This window comes from Oncorhynchus tshawytscha, linkage group LG14 (assembly GCF_018296145.1).
Source record: "Oncorhynchus tshawytscha isolate Ot180627B linkage group LG14, Otsh_v2.0, whole genome shotgun sequence".
NCBI lineage: Eukaryota > Metazoa > Chordata > Actinopteri > Salmoniformes > Salmonidae > Oncorhynchus > Oncorhynchus tshawytscha.
The window spans coordinates 29,031,759-29,050,187 of NC_056442.1; the positions used below are offsets into that span (position 1 = coordinate 29,031,759).

The window sequence follows — 18,429 nt, forward strand, 5'->3', positions numbered from 1 at the left end:
ACTGTAATTAACTAGGAAGTCGGGTCACCAAGGAAAATATTCAGGTTACAAAGTTATCATTTTCCTAATATGACTTTTCAGATATTTTCATATCTGATCAATAGTCTTCTGAATTAATGACTTATTCTTTATTTTATCTCACGTTAGTCTCATTCCAAACGTTGTAAATTGTTGGTTATCTGCACGAACCCAGTCTTCACTATGAGTCATCCAGACATCAATTGTCTTAAATCATTTATTTATTACTAACTAAACAATCACAGAAGTGCACACACAAACAAACAGTAAATATGGTTACAAGAAATGATTGGGGGATGTGCCCTAGTGGGCTAAACTGGCATGGCAGCTTGGTGTACAAAAGGGAAGTGGGGGTCGACTGAGATAAAACAACACACAGTTGATAATTACAACATTTGAAATTCGAATCCTTTGCACATGAACGCTCACTCATTCGGGAACAATTGCAATCAGTATATATATTTACGCTCAGTGTGTCGTCGGGGTCTCTGTTGAAAAGTTTGTTTCTGTTGGAGAGTTTGTCTGCCCTCTCTGTCGTGGTTAGAATGGATAGTTCAGAGTGACATTCATTCATGTCGTTATAGATAGACGCTTCGGCGGTTGTCCGTCTTGATACCGTTCAATGATACTGAATTCCTAGCTGTAGACTAGTAATTAATATCAAAGACTTGTTCTTATTCTATTAAGTCAATGACACAATGACACAGTAGAAAAAAGAAAGTCTATATACAGTGTGTACAAAAGGCATGAGGAGGTAGGAAATAAATAGGCCATATGAGCAAATAATTACAATTTAGCAGAAATAGGGAAATAAAAGTCTCCAACTTCAGCGATTTTTGCAATTCGTTCCAGTCACTGGCATCAGAGAACTGGAAGGAAAGGTGGCCAAATGAGGTGTTGGCTTTGGGGATGATCAGTGAGATAAGGGCTTGTTGGTTAAGGGCTTGTAAGTAAGCATTTCACGGTAGGATCTACACCTGTTGTATTCAGTGAATGTGACAAATACAATTTGATTTGATTTGATAATTACTGTGTAAGTCTATGGAAGGGGGTGAGAACCTTGAGCCTCCTAGGTTTTGTATTGAAGTCAATGTACCTAGAGGAGAACAGAAAATAGTTGTCCTCCGGCTACACCATGGTGCTAGAGAGTGCTGTTGTGGCTACCTTCGTTACAAAATAGGGTATTTTAATCAGTTATTCGGTGATCTAAAAAGGATAACTTTTTTAACATGTCATTGTTTTGGTTTTTATGAAATTCACTGAGTAGGATGGTGCACATTTTTAGAGGCTGATGGTGGTGGTGGTCATACCCACTTTTCTTACCTTCCTCATCAGAGAGGAGCTGTTGTGTCTAGTCCCTGAAGATGCCATGGTTGTGACGGCAGACACACACAACTCCTTGACTCCAGCTACTGGCTGCTCTGTAACAGATGGACCTTACCTGCTTTTGTCCACTTTGCTTACCTGGTTTAAGTTAGGTAAAACCTAACATAACTGACCTGCCTTGATCAATAAAATCACACTAAGCTACATTTAAAAGGCTAAGCCAAGAAGCTAAACTGATGAGGAATTACATTGTTTCCAAGTTAATGCCACTGATAATAACATATACTTACTGTTGGAGACCCACAGACCCACAACTGTAATTAACTAGGAAGTCGGGTCACCAAGGAAAATATTCAGGTTACAAAGTTATCATTTTCCTAATATGCCATACTCTCCCACTGCCGGAGATTCCAACCGGATGCTTCAGATTTATACATCCGGTGAAACATCTGGCTCCTCGTTCTATCTGTGCCGCCTATTTATAGGGTTGGGCACTGTCATACATTACACAATATACTGCAGCGTTTTGCTGTCATTACATTGACAAAATGTAATCATCAATGTGCTTTGATTTTCATGAGGACTTTTCGGAAGAAAAAAAATAATGGCCACGAACAAGGACACCTCAGACAAGCCTAAAGCTTCATCAGTATTCTATTGTCAAATAAATACATGGTATTCAATCTATGTGCCCAGCATATTCATCTCCCATGTCTGACTCCATGACTCGCGACTGAAGGTCCCCTGGCGGCACATGAGGATTGTAAATTCCTTCCCGGTTAGCCGTAAGTGAGATAATATATATTTTCCCGCCATGCTTTGCAGAGAGAGCTAACAAACTGGTGATTTATGTTGATTACAGGACTAAATTACTCCCCCTTTGCCGCGACACACATGCAGTATATAACCTATCATACACGACCCTAACATCTTATTGGATGAGAGAACAATTCCCAAGTCGGCTCTTTCTGACAGTGGGGCTACTCTACTCTGCACTCTCCGCTGCTGTCTCTCTATCTGACCGTGGCATAGCCAGCTATGTTGAGGACCGGCAATTATCGGTTAGTCAATCATAATATAGGCTGTTGATGCGTCATGCATGTTTGATAAGTGACGTATTCTGTTTCAATTTAGTTTGAGTAATGGAATCCTACATCAAGCTCTAGCGAGCAGAACAAGCTCTATAGGTTTTTGCCAGCACCTATACGGAGAGACTTACTATAGTCAGCTGCTTCTCACTCCGAGACATCTCTATTTTACAGTGAACATTTGGACATTAGGCTAATTGGCATAACTTTTGCTTGTGTCATTCCAGGAACATGTATCAAGGGGAAGGCACGGGGCTGCGTGGCGGGAGTCTGGCTGGCGCGCGGGAAAGGAAGCGTTTTGCCCTGTGCATCAACCAGGTAGGCTACACATCAGTATCCAGCAGTCACGTTGCTGTTTCAAATGCATTTACGTCGATCGTTTAAAAATGACATTGTAGCCTATGCGTTAATGACTTACGCCATGTTTACGATTATTCTGTAACCTACCTATGGTAGTTCTATGATTTTGAAATGCATTTTTGTTAATTATTGTTCTGGGTCGTTTTGTGTGTATGGACTTCCGTTGGCTGATTTCAGGTGGTTTGAGCATTGCTGGGATTGATAATGTGTTAAGAGTGGTCTCTGGGCACACAGAAAAGCCTTCCACTACTAGAACATAATTTTAGTCTCCTTCAACAGCTGTCTACTGTGCAAAAGGTAGCCTACAGTGAAGCTGAAAGTCTTCCAATCTAGCACTCAGTTGCACCAAGTTATAAAAACCCAACCCGCTCAATTAACTCTGGGAGCTGTTCTTTCAGCACCATGGACAGCGAAGCCCCGTGTCTGTAGTCTCTCTCACTCTATCTCTCGCACTCATACTTTCATTTTCTTCCAACTGTCATTTAATGAACTGTCTACCAGCCAATTCAACTAATACAGTAGACTGAATCAATTCCGTGTGTCATTCATCGTTGATTTCGAGTCGTGTGCTGGCACTTTTCTCCGTCTGCCAGCCGCATCTGTAAAAAGGTCTCATTAAAATCCTGTCCACCAAACTCCACACTCCAAACAACATGTTCCAGTCGAGAAAAGGCAAATGCAGACGACCTCTAACTCCTTAATTAAATCTCTGAATAGAATCTGATTCATTTAGTGCATCTAAAGAGATAACCTAGGCCTATTTGTGCAAAGGTGTTACATGAGGGTGACCAGCAGAGTTTCACCACTTTTGGTTCATGGGAGAGAAGGCACATTTTATTTTCTATTGAAAATGATCCTGGTGATTAGCCCCAAAATAATGGGAACAGCTCTTGCCTAAACAAGTCTATATGGTGCGCAGGAATAGTCACAAGACGCAGACCAAAGTTGACAGTCTGACTGACACACAGCGGAAGAAACAACTTTCAATGCTTGATCTATTTGTCTGTGTGTGTCAGTGCGTGCGTGTCCGTGCGTATGTCCGTGCATGTGTGTGTCGTGCGTGTGTGTGTGTGTCCGTGTGCGTGTGTCAGCCTACAACAAATCCACCTGGCCGCGCGCAGCTCGTGAATATGTAATGCCAATGATATAGTGCAGCGCTTTATTAGGCTTGGGGGATTATTGAGAACGAACGCCTGAAAGCACAGCCCAATCCCGTATCTTCTAATGCTGTGCTATGTTATACTCACGCTGTCAGTGTGGTGATCACATGCTGTGCTTTTCGTCCCTGTTCACTTTGTTAGTTTTCAGATATATAGGCTACTTGGTTGTTCACAACTCTCATTCTAGATCAATGATGTTTTTTTGTAGCCTTCTTACACTCCTGCAGGATAGGATAGTGGGCTATAGGATCTCCTAACATTGTACGGTCTTAGCAACTACAGACTGGTGTTAGTTACCCACAGCATTAATACACTCAAAAATAATTCCTAACCGTTCCAATCAGCAGCCGGCTAGACTCAAACTATTTGATTTGACTGTTGTATTTTGTAAAATGTGAAGAAATCAGTAACCTCTAGCCCCTACAGCGACCAGAGGATGTTAATACAGCCAAGACAAGGAGGACATGCTTAGAATACTATTCACTAATTTAAATGATAAGATAACAATGCCAGAGTATGGTACCTCTGTATCTGACAGAGAATTATGTGAGGTGTGGCAGTGGGGAGGGTGAAGGTTATCGCGGTGTCTTGTGTTGTATAGATGGATTTCAGAATTAACCTGGAAGAATCCTTTGAAGGGTGTAGGTAGAGCACTGGTCCACTAAATCCCATTCAACATGTAGATAGTGAGTTTACAGGATTAATGAAATCCTGCCTAGTGGAGTTGGTATGGTAGTGACATCTACTGTAAAAGCCTATAATGTGTGAAGAAGGGGGTCATATTTCAGAAGTACATTATCGTCTCTGTTTCCCCGTGGGACTCCACTCTGCTGACTGCAGTCTGTGTTACCCCGTGGGACTCCACTCTGCTGAGTGCAGTCTGTGTTACCCCGTGGGACTCCACTCTGCTGACTGCAGTCTGTGTTACCTCGTGTGACTCCACGCTGCTGAGTGCAGTCTGTGTTACCGCGTGGGACTCCACTCTGCTGAGTGCAGTCTGTGTTACCGCGTGGGACTCCACGCTGCTGAGTGCCGTCTCCGTTTCCCCGTGGGACTCCACTGTGCTGAGTAACATCTCCGTTTCCCTGTGGGATTCCACTTTGCTGACTGCTGTCTCCGGTTCCCCGTTGGACTCCACTCTGTTGAGTAACGTCTCCATTTCCCCGTTGGACTCCACTCTGTTGAGTAACGTCTCCATTTCCCCGTTGGACTCCACTCTGCTGAGTAACGTCTCCATTTTCCTGTAGGACTCCACTCTGTTGAGTAACGTCTCCATTTCCCTGTAGGACTCCACTCGGTTGAGTAATATCTCCATTTCCCTGTAGGACTCCACTCTGCTGAGTAACGTCTCCATTCCCTGTGGGACTCCACTCTGTTGAGTAACGTCTCCATTTCCTTATAGGACTCCACTCTGCTGAGTAACGTCTCCATTCCCTGTAGGACTCCACTCTGCTGAGTAACGTCTCCGTTTCCCTGTGGGACTCCACTCTGCTGAGTAACGTCTCTGTTTCCCTGTAGGACTCCACTCTGCTGAGTAACGTCTCCATTTCCCTGTAGGACTCCACTCTGTTGAGTAACGTCTCCATTTCCCTGTAGGACTCCACTCTGCTGAGTAACGTCTCCATTTCCCTGTAGGACTCCACTCTGTTGGGTAACGTCTCCATTTCCCTGTGGGACTCCACTCTGCTGAGTAACGTCTCCATTTCCCTGTAGGACTCCACTCTGATGGGTAACGTCTCCATTTCCCTGTGGGACTCCACTCTGTTGAGTAACGTCTCCATTTCCCTGTGGGACTCCACTCTGTTGAGTAACGTCTCCATTTCCCTGTAGGACTCCACTCTGCTGAGTAACGTCTCCATTTCCCTGTAGGACTCCACTCTGTTGAGTAACGTCTCCATTTCCCTGTTGGACTCCACTCTGCTGACTGTCGTCTCCATTTCCCTGTAGGACTCCACTCTGTTGAGTAACGTCTCCATTTCCCTGTAGGACTCCACTCTGTTGAGTAATGTCTCCATTTTCCTGTAGGACTCCACTCTGCTGAGTAATGTCTCCATTTCCCTGTAGGACTCCACTCTGTTGAGTAATGTCTCCATTTTCCTGTAGGACTCCACTCTGCTGAGTAATGTCTCCATTTCCCTGTAGGACTCCACTCTGTTGAGTAACATCTCCATTTTCCTGTAGGACTCCACTCTGCTGAGTAACGTCTCCATTTCCCTGTAGGACTCCACTCTGCTGAGTAACGTCTCCATTTCCCTGTAGGACTCCACTCTGCTGACTAACGTCTCCATTTCCCTGTAGGACTCCACTCTGCTGAGTAACGTCTCCATTTCCCTGTAGGACTCCACTCTGCTGAGTAACGTCTCCATTTCCCTGTGGGACTCCACTCTGTTGAGTAACGTCTCCATTTCCCTGTAGGACTCCACTCTGCTGAGTAACATCTCCATTTCCCTGTGGGACTCCACTCTGCTGACTGCCGTCTCCATTTCCCTGTAGGACTCCACTCTGCTGACTGCCGTCTGCATCAGCTGAAGTGCTTCAGGGTTGAGTCTTAATAACCCGTCAGCGGACAGCAAACACATCCCTCTCCTCTCCCCTCCGCATGCCTGCTGCACCTTGTCATCTGACTTGGGAATGTGTTGCTCCCTGTGTGTGTCTCTGTGTGTGTGTGTTTGTTCGCTCCGCTACACTGACTGAGCGGGTTATTCTCTTAATAACATGTGTAACAACGTTTCTCGAATGGCAGGCAGATGACTGAAGTGTGTTCTCAGACTCTCAGACTGATGAAGCTGAGCTCAGTGGAGCATTCAGTCATCACACGCACACACACACACCTTCCACCAGTCTTTTCCCAGCCCTTCTGGCAATGCAGCGGCTCACTCACGTTCCATTCCGTACACGCACACACACACACACACACACACACACACACACACACACACACACACACACACACACACACACACACACACACACACACACACACACACACACACACACACACACACACACACACACACACACACACACACACACACACACACACACACACACACACACACACACACACACACACACCTTCCGCCAGTCTTTCCCCAGCACTTCTGGCAATGCAGTGCTCACTCACGTTCCATTTCATTAGCATATTGTGGAAGACTGGTTTGGGCTAAATGACTGAGCTCAGTCTTTGATCACTGTGAGAGCCAGGCAGGTCTGCCCTTCCTCTCTCTCTCACCATATGTTTACCAAGGCAGCTCTCCACTGGCTAATGGCACCAGGGGAATAGTCCCAACCGCTCCATTTTGCATTTTGATAGACCATATGATAATTTTCTCACTCTCGCATTTTCCATCACGCCAGCCATCCCTCTTCCTCTCCATTCCCTCTTCCCTTTCTCCCAGGTTCTCACTCCCCTTTTCTGCTCCTTCCCTCCCAATCACTCCTCATCAGCTCTTCCATCTCCGTCCTCCCCTAACACCCCATTCTCATGCATCCAGCCTGGATATGTGTGTGACTTTGTCAGTGTTTGTGTGTGGCTATGTGTGTGTTGTCTGTGTACATTTATATATGTGTGTGTGTGTGTGTGTGTGTGTGTGTGTGCGTGCGTGCGTACGTACGTGCGTATGTGTGTATTTATTGATCAAAATGTACGTTTTAAGGGGCCGATCAGGATTGTGGTATTATCCACTTTTCTTTCCTTACTCCCCAGAAAGGAGTTGTTGTGTCTAGTCCCTGAAGATGTGTGTGTGTGGGTGTGGGTGTGTGTACTGTAAGTATGAGTTTCAGGGGAGAAGATATCTCTGAATCGCATTCATAAAACCAGGGCTATCTCCAACACGTGAACATGGGGTTGTCTCTCCCTTAATGGACTGCTTAATTATAAATATTAAATGTATTCCATATCTGCATGCGTGTTGTCGCCTCCAAGGTAGCTCCTTATCGCTGCTTCCTTGATCAGTTTCCACTTCCCTCCTTGGCTTGTCTATTGATGTGTGTTCAATAGACAAGCGAAAAGGAGCTGCTCTGTCAGAGGATCCTGGGAGCCAGTGTGGGCTATTACACACATCATCCTGTCTGTCATCTGTCTGTGTCTGTTCGTCTGTCCACCCATCCCCCTCTGTCCGTCCGTCCGTCTCCCCCTCTTCCTCACCATGCAGAGATGTTCCTATCGACACAGAGAGTGGGACTGGGAGGCATCTAATCTAGCCACTGCTGTTGTTTTATCTCACGGTCATTACATTCAGGTGGCAAATTGACTTTCATCCACATGAATTGTTCCAGTTTCCACTCAAGCCGTGTAATCATATGATTGTGTCCATTATATGTACATATCCCTCTTAGTGGAAGTGATTGCGTTCTAAGAGACCCTTTTCCCAAGTCATGCGAATGTAAGTGTTGCATTCCATACATCCCCTCCTGCCAGCGCAGCTCATTTAAATTGATTTCCAATTTCCCAATCTGTACTGATACAGCTCTTTTCCCTGATTGGACATTTCCCCCGGCCAAGACTGGTAGATAGATAGCCATGATGCATACGCTACACAGCAATCAGATGCGTGTGTGGATTCCAAAATTGTGTAGCTTGTCCGCACTTAAAAAGGGGTTTCTTTTTAGTGTTTATTTAATTTAGGGGTAGGTTAATGGGACAAACGTTTCGGTCTTGGTCAGTGTCATTGGCGTCTCCTCTGAAGGTGTGCGTCATTGTGGGCTCGTTAATGGTAATGACCGATAGGTGCGTTCATGCGTCATGTTATGTTATCCTGTGTGTGTCTATCCATGTGTAGCATTCTTCAATGTGTGTTCTCTTCTCCTGTTCTCCTCCATGTAATCCACATTTCATACCTGTTATGCAGTTGTGTTCTATAATAAACCTGAACTTGAACTTATGTCCACTAGTGTGTTCTATAATAAACCTGAACTTGAACTTATGTCCACTAGTGTGTTCTATTTGGTCTGTGTTCTGTTCCCATCATTCTGTTTTCTTTTCATCAATTCACCCCTGTGATGTGTTTTCCTCATCTCTCTCTGTGTGTGTGTGTGTGTGTGTGTGTGTGTGTGTGTGTGTGTGCATGTGAGCATGTGCATGGGACGGAGGACGATACCAGAGTCTGAAGGGCATCCACCAGACTATTCCTCACACACTGTGTGTGTGTGTGTGTGTGTGTGTGTGTGTGTGTGTGTGTGTGTGTATGGGACGGAGGACGATACCAGAGTCTGAAGGGCATCCACACTGTGTGTGTGTGTGTGTGTGTGTGTGTGTGTGTGTGTGTGTGTGTGTGTATGGGACGGAGGATTCCAGAGTCAGGGCATCCACTGTATTCCTCACACACTGTGTGTGTGTGTGTGTGTGTGTGTGTGTGTGTGTGTGTGTGTGTGTGTGTGTGTGTGTATGGGACGGAGGACGATACCAGAGTCTGAAGGGCATCCACCAGACTATTCCTCACACACTGTGTGTGCGCATACTCAAATTATCGGATGTGTGTTTCCCATCGATCTCTCTGATAGAACTGGGCCTCTGAGAAATGATGATTTTAATAACTAAATTAAAGGGCGGGGGAGTCGCTGGTGTGTGCTGTGTTTCCTCTCCGCTCTTCCTTCCCTCCTCTCTTACTGTCGCACTGTTTAATTCAAGGCATTGTAATGTAGCTTGTTAAGAGCCATCTCAGCTCTTCTACATAATGTATTGAGCCCTGTGTTTAAAGACTAGATCAATGGTTGCTATCATTGGCCCACATACGGTACAACATAAGATTCCTATAAACAGTCCCTCTGAAGTTATCTTACTCTGCTCATTTGATACCCCCCTCTCTCTCGTACTCCCCCCTCTCTCTAGCTCTCTCTTTCTACCTCCCTTCATGTTCATATCAGGCTGAAGTTGACAGGCAATCAATGTCGTCAAACACAAGCCAGACAGACACCGCCTCAGAGACGTGAAAAATGTCACTCCCGAAATAACCAGGCTGAATCTGATGACACTTATCCTCATTTATCCTCCTGACTGGGGTAATGGTAAACACAAGGAGGAACGAAAAGTTCGACTGAAAAGAGTTGTCTCCGTGCAAAACTGGTAGTTTGCATTGTTAAATAGGATCTGTCAGTCTTGTTTGGAGGGTCTGAGTACACAGAGCAAACCAGAGAATAAAAACATGGTGAAATATAGGTTTTATTTACAGTGCAGCCTATTGATAACCGTAGCCTGAACAGACACAAAACAGGCTAAACCATTGGCACCTAATCAAACAGGTAGCATTTAGACATCAAACAACGTCCATAATGATAACTGCAGTCACTGACTATAGCAGAATGGAATATCTGCAATGGTACAACATTTATCCCAAATGTAAATATACCAATAGAATTACCGGTGTCACCAACCCAACAGTGAGGAAATGTAGCGTAATGGCCGCTGTTAAATATAGACTGGCATTGTGCGGTGAAACATCGGAAGCCATTCAATTTCAATGGGAGAAAAGAGAAGCGGAGTGGGCGAGGGATCGTTGAGCGAAGCGAGCATGGGGCGAGGGATCGTTGAGCGAAGCGAGCATGGGGCGAGGGATCGTTGAGCGAAGCGAGCATGGGGCGAGGGATCGTTGAGCGAAGCGAGCATGGGGCGAGGGATCGTTGAGCGAAGCGAGCATGGGGGGCGAGTGATTGTTGAGCGAAGCGAGCATGGGCGAGGGAGCTGAACAGGGCAGGACTGAAGTTGGGGAAACTGAACTTTATGCAAGTCGTCTGCTATATCCCAACGCGAGTGACCAAACGAAGGCCACCATAGCTTCCAGACTCTACTAGATTGGTTGACAATGGCTGTTGATACGTAGCACTACCTAGCTTGCTTGATAGCACCCACGAGGGCCAAGCTAGCGTGGCTATACGAGTGCTGCTTATATAGTAAAATTCCCCTGTAACAGTGCATTTCCACATAACACAATAATTTGGATAACCACGCTATCTTGGCCCTCATATGGGTGCTAGGAAGCTAGAAAGCAGGCTAGGTAGTGCTATGTGTAAACAGCCAATCCAATAGAGGCTGGATGCTATAGTGAGCTTTGACTGGTAAATAGTGTCGCGATATCGTGGAGTATTTGCATAAAGTTCAGCTTTCCCTAACTTTGGTCCCGCCCCCGCTCCCTCACCCATCCTTGCATTGCCCAACAGTCCCCCTGTCCACTTCCCTTCCCTCCATTGAAAATGAAGGGGACTGTTGTTTTATCGGCCCCATCGTGTAACGTGGAAAAGCACTAATGCATGCGCACTAGTTTCTGAACAGTGGCGCGACACACAACGGTATATGGAGAACAACAAACACAGGTTGGGATTGAAATAACTGTGTTTACATGATTCAAGATATTGCTACAATGTATTACAGAGAAGTTGTTTGTGTAGTCTATTATGTGCATTGTCGGAACTAGAAGCACAAGCATTTCGCTACACTCGCATTAACATCTGCTAACCATGTGTATGTGACAAATAAAATGTGATTTGATTTGATTTGACATAAACGTGTGCTACAAAGTTGACAGATTGTTAGAGTTCCGTTTGTGTTTTGTGGCTCAGAGATTTCAAGTAAAAGTGTAACCTCTCGTGTAAAATATCTCAGTGTGTTCAAAGATACTTGTGTTTTTAATTTAACACAAGGACGTGCACCCCAACGATAAGACCACTTGTTGCAACACCAGGCTGGCCTACAGTTGGCATGTCTGAACATGAAATCCCTGTTGTCCGGACTTAATGGAGAGCGAGGAGCATTCAGAATAACCTGATTCAGATAACAGAAAGGAGCTCGATACACACACGTACAAAAAAATAAAAAACACATGCCAGAAATAACATGTGTAGACATGAACACACATGTACAGTATGATCAAATCAAGTGAAAAACTTAACAAAATAATGAGTAAAAATGTATTTCCAGGCATATGTGATATTCTACGTTTAACATGTGTGCTTTTGTCACCTGCGGGATTAGACCTAGAGGACCGGGTTTCTCTTCCAATGTATATTTATGATCCATCTCAGAGTATTGACCGTTCAATTCAAAATAGGTCTGTCAAACATTTAAACCTTTAATCAAAGGATTTGCTGTGATTAATCACCATTAATTGCAAATTCAGAATTTGCGCAAATTGAGCTGTAATTTAAGAATTTTATACAAAAAGCATTACAACAATTTTAACGTCTTGACTTTGTCCAAAGTAGCAGTTGGCAAAATCTGGTAAATTGATAAAGCACACATTCTTTCATCTCCATGTCAACTTGTTTTGACATTACATTGTTGTTTTTAGTTTATAGATGTATTTAGTTTGAATGTTTTCAGATAATGCGATTAATCACAATGAAAACAATTTGTGCACTAAAATTACAAAAGTTAACTTAGAAGCTCTGACAGGCCTAATTCAGAATCATCTCTTTGTGTCTGTGTGTGTGTTAGCAATGTGTAGCTTTTTGGCAGTCAGGAAGTGCAGATGCCAGAGAAGCCACAGGGGCCAAGCAGGAGCCAGTCAGAGGCCAGTTGCCAGGGGCCAGCCCCGTCTGTGTCTGCCAGGCAGGGAGCCTGTGGGGTCTATGCCATCCCCTCCTAAACTTCACTTAGACAGGACAGACAGATGGATGCATTCATGAAGCCGCTTCACTCCATCTCTCCCATTCACTGGCCTATCAGCTCTGGCAGCAGGCAGGGCACATAATGTATGTGTGTGTGTGTGCTCTTACAAAATAAAAAAACATGAAATCTGCAGTTTCACATGTGAAACCATATTTTCACATGTATTACATTTAGAGTTCACATGATAGCACCATCTATTAACACATGAGGAGAATAACATGGCAACACCAGCTTTTAACGTGTGAGGAGAATAACATGTTTGAAAAACATTAACATGTGAAATCACATTTGCAGATTCACATGTAAGAACAATCCATAAGTATAAATCTCCCTTTCACATGTAGAATTGCAGGTTCACAACAATCATGTGAAAACCCAATAATAATAATAATAATGTGGGTGCTTATAGTTGTCCTGTTTCACCCAAATATGTATTATACACAAGTGTGAACTGGAAGTGTTTTCTGCTTATCCCAACTCCCCGTGAGACACCCTCAGAGAGCGGGGTCAAGGCCAGGGTCAGCCATTATCAACAGTAACCCTGGAGCAATTAGGGTTAAGTGCCTTGCTTAAGGGAACATCGACAGATGTTTCACCTTGTTGACTCAAGAATTCCAACAAGCGACATTTCACAACGCTCCTTCGCCCTAATTCACCCCCACATGTGAACGTGAGATTTTCACCCGTGGAGTGTTCTTACATGTGAAACTGCAAATGTGTGTGTGACTGTGTGTTTTGACCCGGCTTCCTATCCTGAATAGTCTACACAGATACCGTCCTTTCTGCCCTGCTATCAAATCAAATGTATTTATAAAGCCCTTCTTACATCAGCTGATATTTCAAAGTGCTGTACAGAAACCCAGCCTAAAACCCCAAACAGCAAGCAATGCAGGTGTAGAAGCACGGTGGCTAGGAAAAACTCCCTAGAAAGGCCCAAACCTAGGAAGAAACCTAGAGAGGAACCAGACTATGAGGGGTGGCCAGTCCTCTTCTGGCTGTGCCGGGTGGGGATTATAACAGAACATGGCCAAGATATTCAAATGTTCATAGATGACCAGCATGGTCAAATAATAATAATCACAGTGGTTGTAGAGGGTGCAACAAGTCAGCACATCAGGAGTAAATGTCAGTTGGCTTTTCATAGCCGATCATTCAGAGTATCTCTACCTCTCTGAATGATCAACTATGAAAAGCCAACTGACATTTACTCCTGAGGTGCGGACCTGTTGCACCATCGACAACCACTGGGATTTTCTTGGTCATTATCGAAATGTCTGCATTTCAACATCATTCCAACAAGAAAACACATTTGAGAGAACACAAGTCTCAACAAGCAGACAGAATAGAGAGCGTCTCCCTCCGTGCTCCTCCAGACAGTGTGAGTGGGTGGTAGTACCATTACAGACGGTGTAACACCAGGACAGAGTAGTTATGACTGAATCTTGCAGGAGCATTTTCATCTTCCCTCTTATCCTCCATTCAAGAAGAAAATGCTCATGTCTTTCTGTGATCCCGTGTAGGAGGAGGAGAAGAGGTACCATCGCTTCTGCAACCATGGTGGAGGACAACAAATGCTTAAGATGGAGAGGTATAAAACACTTAACCAACCGTGTACTCGACACAGCAGTAATGTTACTTTCAAGTGCCTTAACTCAGTAGACTTCCCTGACTGTTCTTCCCCTGTGTGTCACTGTAGACATGTTTACCTGAGGAGTGAGGAAGCGGATGACAACAGTCCTCGTTGCCTTGAGCAGCAACGCTACTGGGAGACCAAGGCCATTGTGTGAGTACCACCTGTAGTACTGTACTGTGTTTAATACACACCACCAGGAGGGGGCACTGTGGAGAGAAACTGGTGGCAGTGGAACTGTGTTTGTAAATGTTTTTTGTTGTTGTATTCCTCCTTGTATGTAATAGTTTGTGTTGTGTGTGTGTGTGTGTGTGTACATGTGCCCCCTGGGTATGATCAGGTTTGTCCCCCTCTCCCCTCTGTCATTGTGTATGCCTGTCACCCATCCTTTCCCAGGTGTGTTGTTGTGGTTGTTGTGGTGATGACATCAATCCCACCATGGCCTTAAACCAATTCACCCGCTGACTGGCTTTCTATGGCAGGGTCAGAGTTCAACAGCGTCTGCTTGAAGCCAAAGCCTAAATTCAACACCATGTGAGAGGAACATGAACCCAACCTTTATAGCTGTGGTTATAGGGGGTCAGCTATCACCCCAGGTTACCTGCTCTGGAAGGACTATGAGGCTGGAGTAAACACATTTAGGAGGGAATGGATTGAGGGGGGGGGGTATGGAGGGATAAAGTAAAACATTTAGGAGGTAATGGATTGAGCGGGGGTTTTGGAGGGGGTAAACACATTTGGAGAATGGATAAAGTAAACACATTTAGGAGGGAATGGATTGAGATCGGGGGGGGGATGGAGGGATAAAGTAAACACATTTAGGAGGGAAATGGATTGAGGGAGTAAACACATTTAGGAGGAATGGATTGAGGGGGGGTATGGAGGGATAAAGTAAACACATTTAGGAGGGAATGGATTGAGAGCGGGGGTATGGAGGGATAAAGTAAACACATTTGGGAGGGAATGGATTGAGAGGAGGGGGGTATGGAGGGATAAAGTAAACACATTTAGGAGGGAATGGATTGAGAGTATGGAGGGGTAAACACATTTGGAGGGATAAAGTAAACAAAGGGAACATTTATGGAGGGATAAAGTAAATGGATTGGAGGGATAAAGTAAACACATTTAGGAGGGCGGGGGGGGTATGGAGGGATAAAGTAAACACATTTAGGAGGGAATGGATTGAGGGAATGGATTGGGGGGTATGGAGGGATAAAGTAAACACATTTGGGAGGGAATGGAATGGATTGAGGGAGTAAACACATTTGGGGGGGGAATATGGAGGGATAAAGTAAACACATTTAGGAGGGAATGGATTGAGAGCGGGGTATGGGGGGTATGGAGGGATAAAGTAAACACATTTAGGAGGGAATGGATTGAGAGCGGGGGGGGGGTATGGAGGGATAAAGTAAACACATTTAGGAGGGAATGGATTGAGAGCGGGGGGGGTATGGAGGGATAAAGTAAACACATTTAGGAGGGAATGGATTGAGAGCGGGGGGTATGGAGGGATAAAGTAAACACATTTAGGAGGGAATGGATTGAGAGCACATTTAGGGGGGTATGGAGGGATAAAGTAAACACATTTAGGAGGGAATGGATTGAGAGCGGGGGTATGGAGGGATAAAGTAAACACATTTAGGGATGGGGAATGGATTGATTTAGAGGGAATGGATTGAGGGGTATGGAGGGATAAAGTAAACACATTTAGGAGGGAATGGATTGAGAGCGGGGGGTATGGAGGGATAAAGTAAACACATTTAGGAGGGAATGGATTGAGAGGGAATGGGGGGTATGGAGGGATAAAGTAAACACATTTAGGAGGGAATGGATTGAGAGCGGGGGGGGGTATGGAGGGATTAAAGGGATAAACACATTTAGGAGGGAATGGATTGAGAGCGGGGGGGGGTATGGAGGGATAAAGTAAACACATTTAGGAGGGAATGGATTGAGAGCGGGGGGGGTATGGAGGGATAAAGTAAACACATTTGTATGGAGGTAGAGAGAGGGAGGGAGGGAGGGATGGAGGGAGGGAGGAAGGTGGACAGAACAAGGGATAGAGGGGGGGGTAAATTAATTGGAGGGTGTATGGGTGGTGGGATGGAGGGGGTATAGAAGAAGTGAGGGAGGTGGGAAGAGTAAACCTATTGGTTTTGAAGCAGTGGGTTATGGCTTAATTCAATTTGTTCCATTTGGCTCAGCTGGCTCAGCTGGCTCCCTGCTCCGCTGAAGGTGAATGCGTTTCTCCATCGGGTAATTGATCCTACACGTCACCCTGGACCCTGGAGCTGGGGGTATTGGAAATAGAGAGAGGGATAGAGGAGAGAGGGAAGAGAGAAATAAAGAGAGAGATGAAGTGTGGGAGAGAAAGAGAAAAATGCAATATGCCACGCTGTGATGTGGTTATCAAGCCTCTCTCCACTTTCCAGAGGGAATCACTGTATACAAGGGCAGTGATATGACCCATTGAACCAAGCAGACACACTGTCCTCACTATCATGGGCGCCATTTCCCCTTAACCAACGGTAAACTTACTCTGTTGTATCTTGTGTTTTAATCTGGAAGTGCATCACTTAAGGGCTGTGTAGAAATGCCCAGGAGATTTCTTCTAATTATGTCCATGGCGGTTGGTGCCGTTTAAGATCAGGGAGGACAATGTATTTTTTCATGAGCATGGCCTTATTTCTATTACAGCATATTGGATGACTGTCATTCATATTCCATTCACCCAGCGCAATGTAACAGTGATAGGTTTAGGCTACGACATGATACTTGAATTTGCCCTGTACCCATCATGAGGTTGCTACAACCTAGCCTACAAATGAACGTTTATAACATAGCTGCACAGGTTGAGAGACAAATTGGAGTAATCAAGGTGACAGACAGTGACACATTCAGTACCACCTTGCACAATCTTAGCAATGAACTATAGCTCTCTCGCTCTCTCTCTCTGCTGCTTCTCCTTAACTTTAAGAAATAAACGTGTTTAAAACTGTTCAACTATTGTTTTTCTCTGTCTTTGAGTCAACTACTCACCACATTTTATGCACTGCAGTGCCAGCTAGCTGTAGCTTATTCTTTCAGTACTAGATTCATCCTCTGATCGGATGGACAACATGTCAGTTCATGCTGCAAGAGCTCTGATTGGTTGGAGGATGTCCTCTGGAAGTCGTCATAGTTACCGTGTAAGTCTATGGAAGGTGGTGAGAACCATGAGTCTCTTAGTTTTTTTTATTGAAGTCAGTGTACCAGAGGAAGGAAAATAGCTGTCTTACGGAGACACCATAGTGTTAACCTACAGAGTGCTGTTGAAGCTACTGTAGCCCTTCATTGCAAAACAGTGTTTTAATCAGTTATTTGATGACATGTTAATATATTTAGTATAGTTGTATCTTAAAAGTATAACTTTTTTCATGGTTAATGTTGACATTTTCCAGAAATTCACTGAGTAGGATGGTCCTCCCCTTCCTCCTCTGAGGAGCCTCCATTGTGTGTGACCTTGACCAGTGAGAATCTCAGAATGTGCTTGTACAATATAGAATGATACTGATATTGTGGTCTGTACAGTTATTTCTATTCCAAAAACAGCAGCAAAGTCAATCTCACATTTCAGTTCCAGATTTGACCTCTCCTTATCTGTGATTTATAGATTTGTTTTTCTACCCAGAATTCAGCGGGCCTGGCGGGCCACCCTGTACCGCAAAGTGAGCTGGCAGGGGGACTGTGAGAACCGTATGCATCATCAGCTTGGGACGGAGTCACTGGAGCCCTACCAGACAGCCGTGATGGATGAGTTTGGCCAGGACCTCTCTCTGGTAAGACCGAGAGCTTCTGGTTGTATGAATGAGCTATCTCTGCTATCTCTGCAAACTACCTTGTTGGGCCAGCATAGTTTAGTGGCAAAAGTTCTACTGGAGAATAAAAACAGATGGATGGATGATTGAAGAGGAATTGTATTTACCTCTCAAAAAGCTAACGGATGAGGGCCTCAGCTGTTGGTGGCATGAGGAAAAGGAGGGTGGATGGATGGAGGGAGGAGATGGAGGGAATAAGGGAGGTGTGTACGTCTGGGGCACGGCGGGGGTGGTGGCGGCGTAGGATGTGAGGAGTGTTGGCGAGGTGCCCAGATCCTTAGACGTTAATTTGCAAAGGTGGTTGATTGATTAATGAAGTGCCTCTGCTCTTGTCCTCACCCCGTTTCACCCCTAGAGAGGGTGGAGGGGAATTAAACAGTGTTTCACAGGG

At 44.9% G+C, this 18,429-nt stretch overlaps 1 protein-coding gene across 1 annotated transcript in view; it reads left to right on the forward strand.

Moving 5' to 3' along the window:
- Positions 1-2,238: 2,238 nt before the first annotated feature.
- LOC112266944 overlaps positions 2,239-18,429 on the forward strand; it is a 101,734-nt gene continuing 85,543 nt past the window's right edge. Inside the window, exons 1-5 of the mRNA XM_024444901.2 lie at positions 2,239-2,405; positions 2,660-2,750; positions 14,075-14,142; positions 14,251-14,337; positions 17,852-17,999. Of these exons, the coding sequence (XP_024300669.2) occupies positions 2,383-2,405; positions 2,660-2,750; positions 14,075-14,142; positions 14,251-14,337; positions 17,852-17,999 (417 nt within the window). The 5' untranslated portion in view covers positions 2,239-2,382. The remainder of the gene's footprint in view (positions 2,406-2,659; positions 2,751-14,074; positions 14,143-14,250; positions 14,338-17,851; positions 18,000-18,429) is intronic.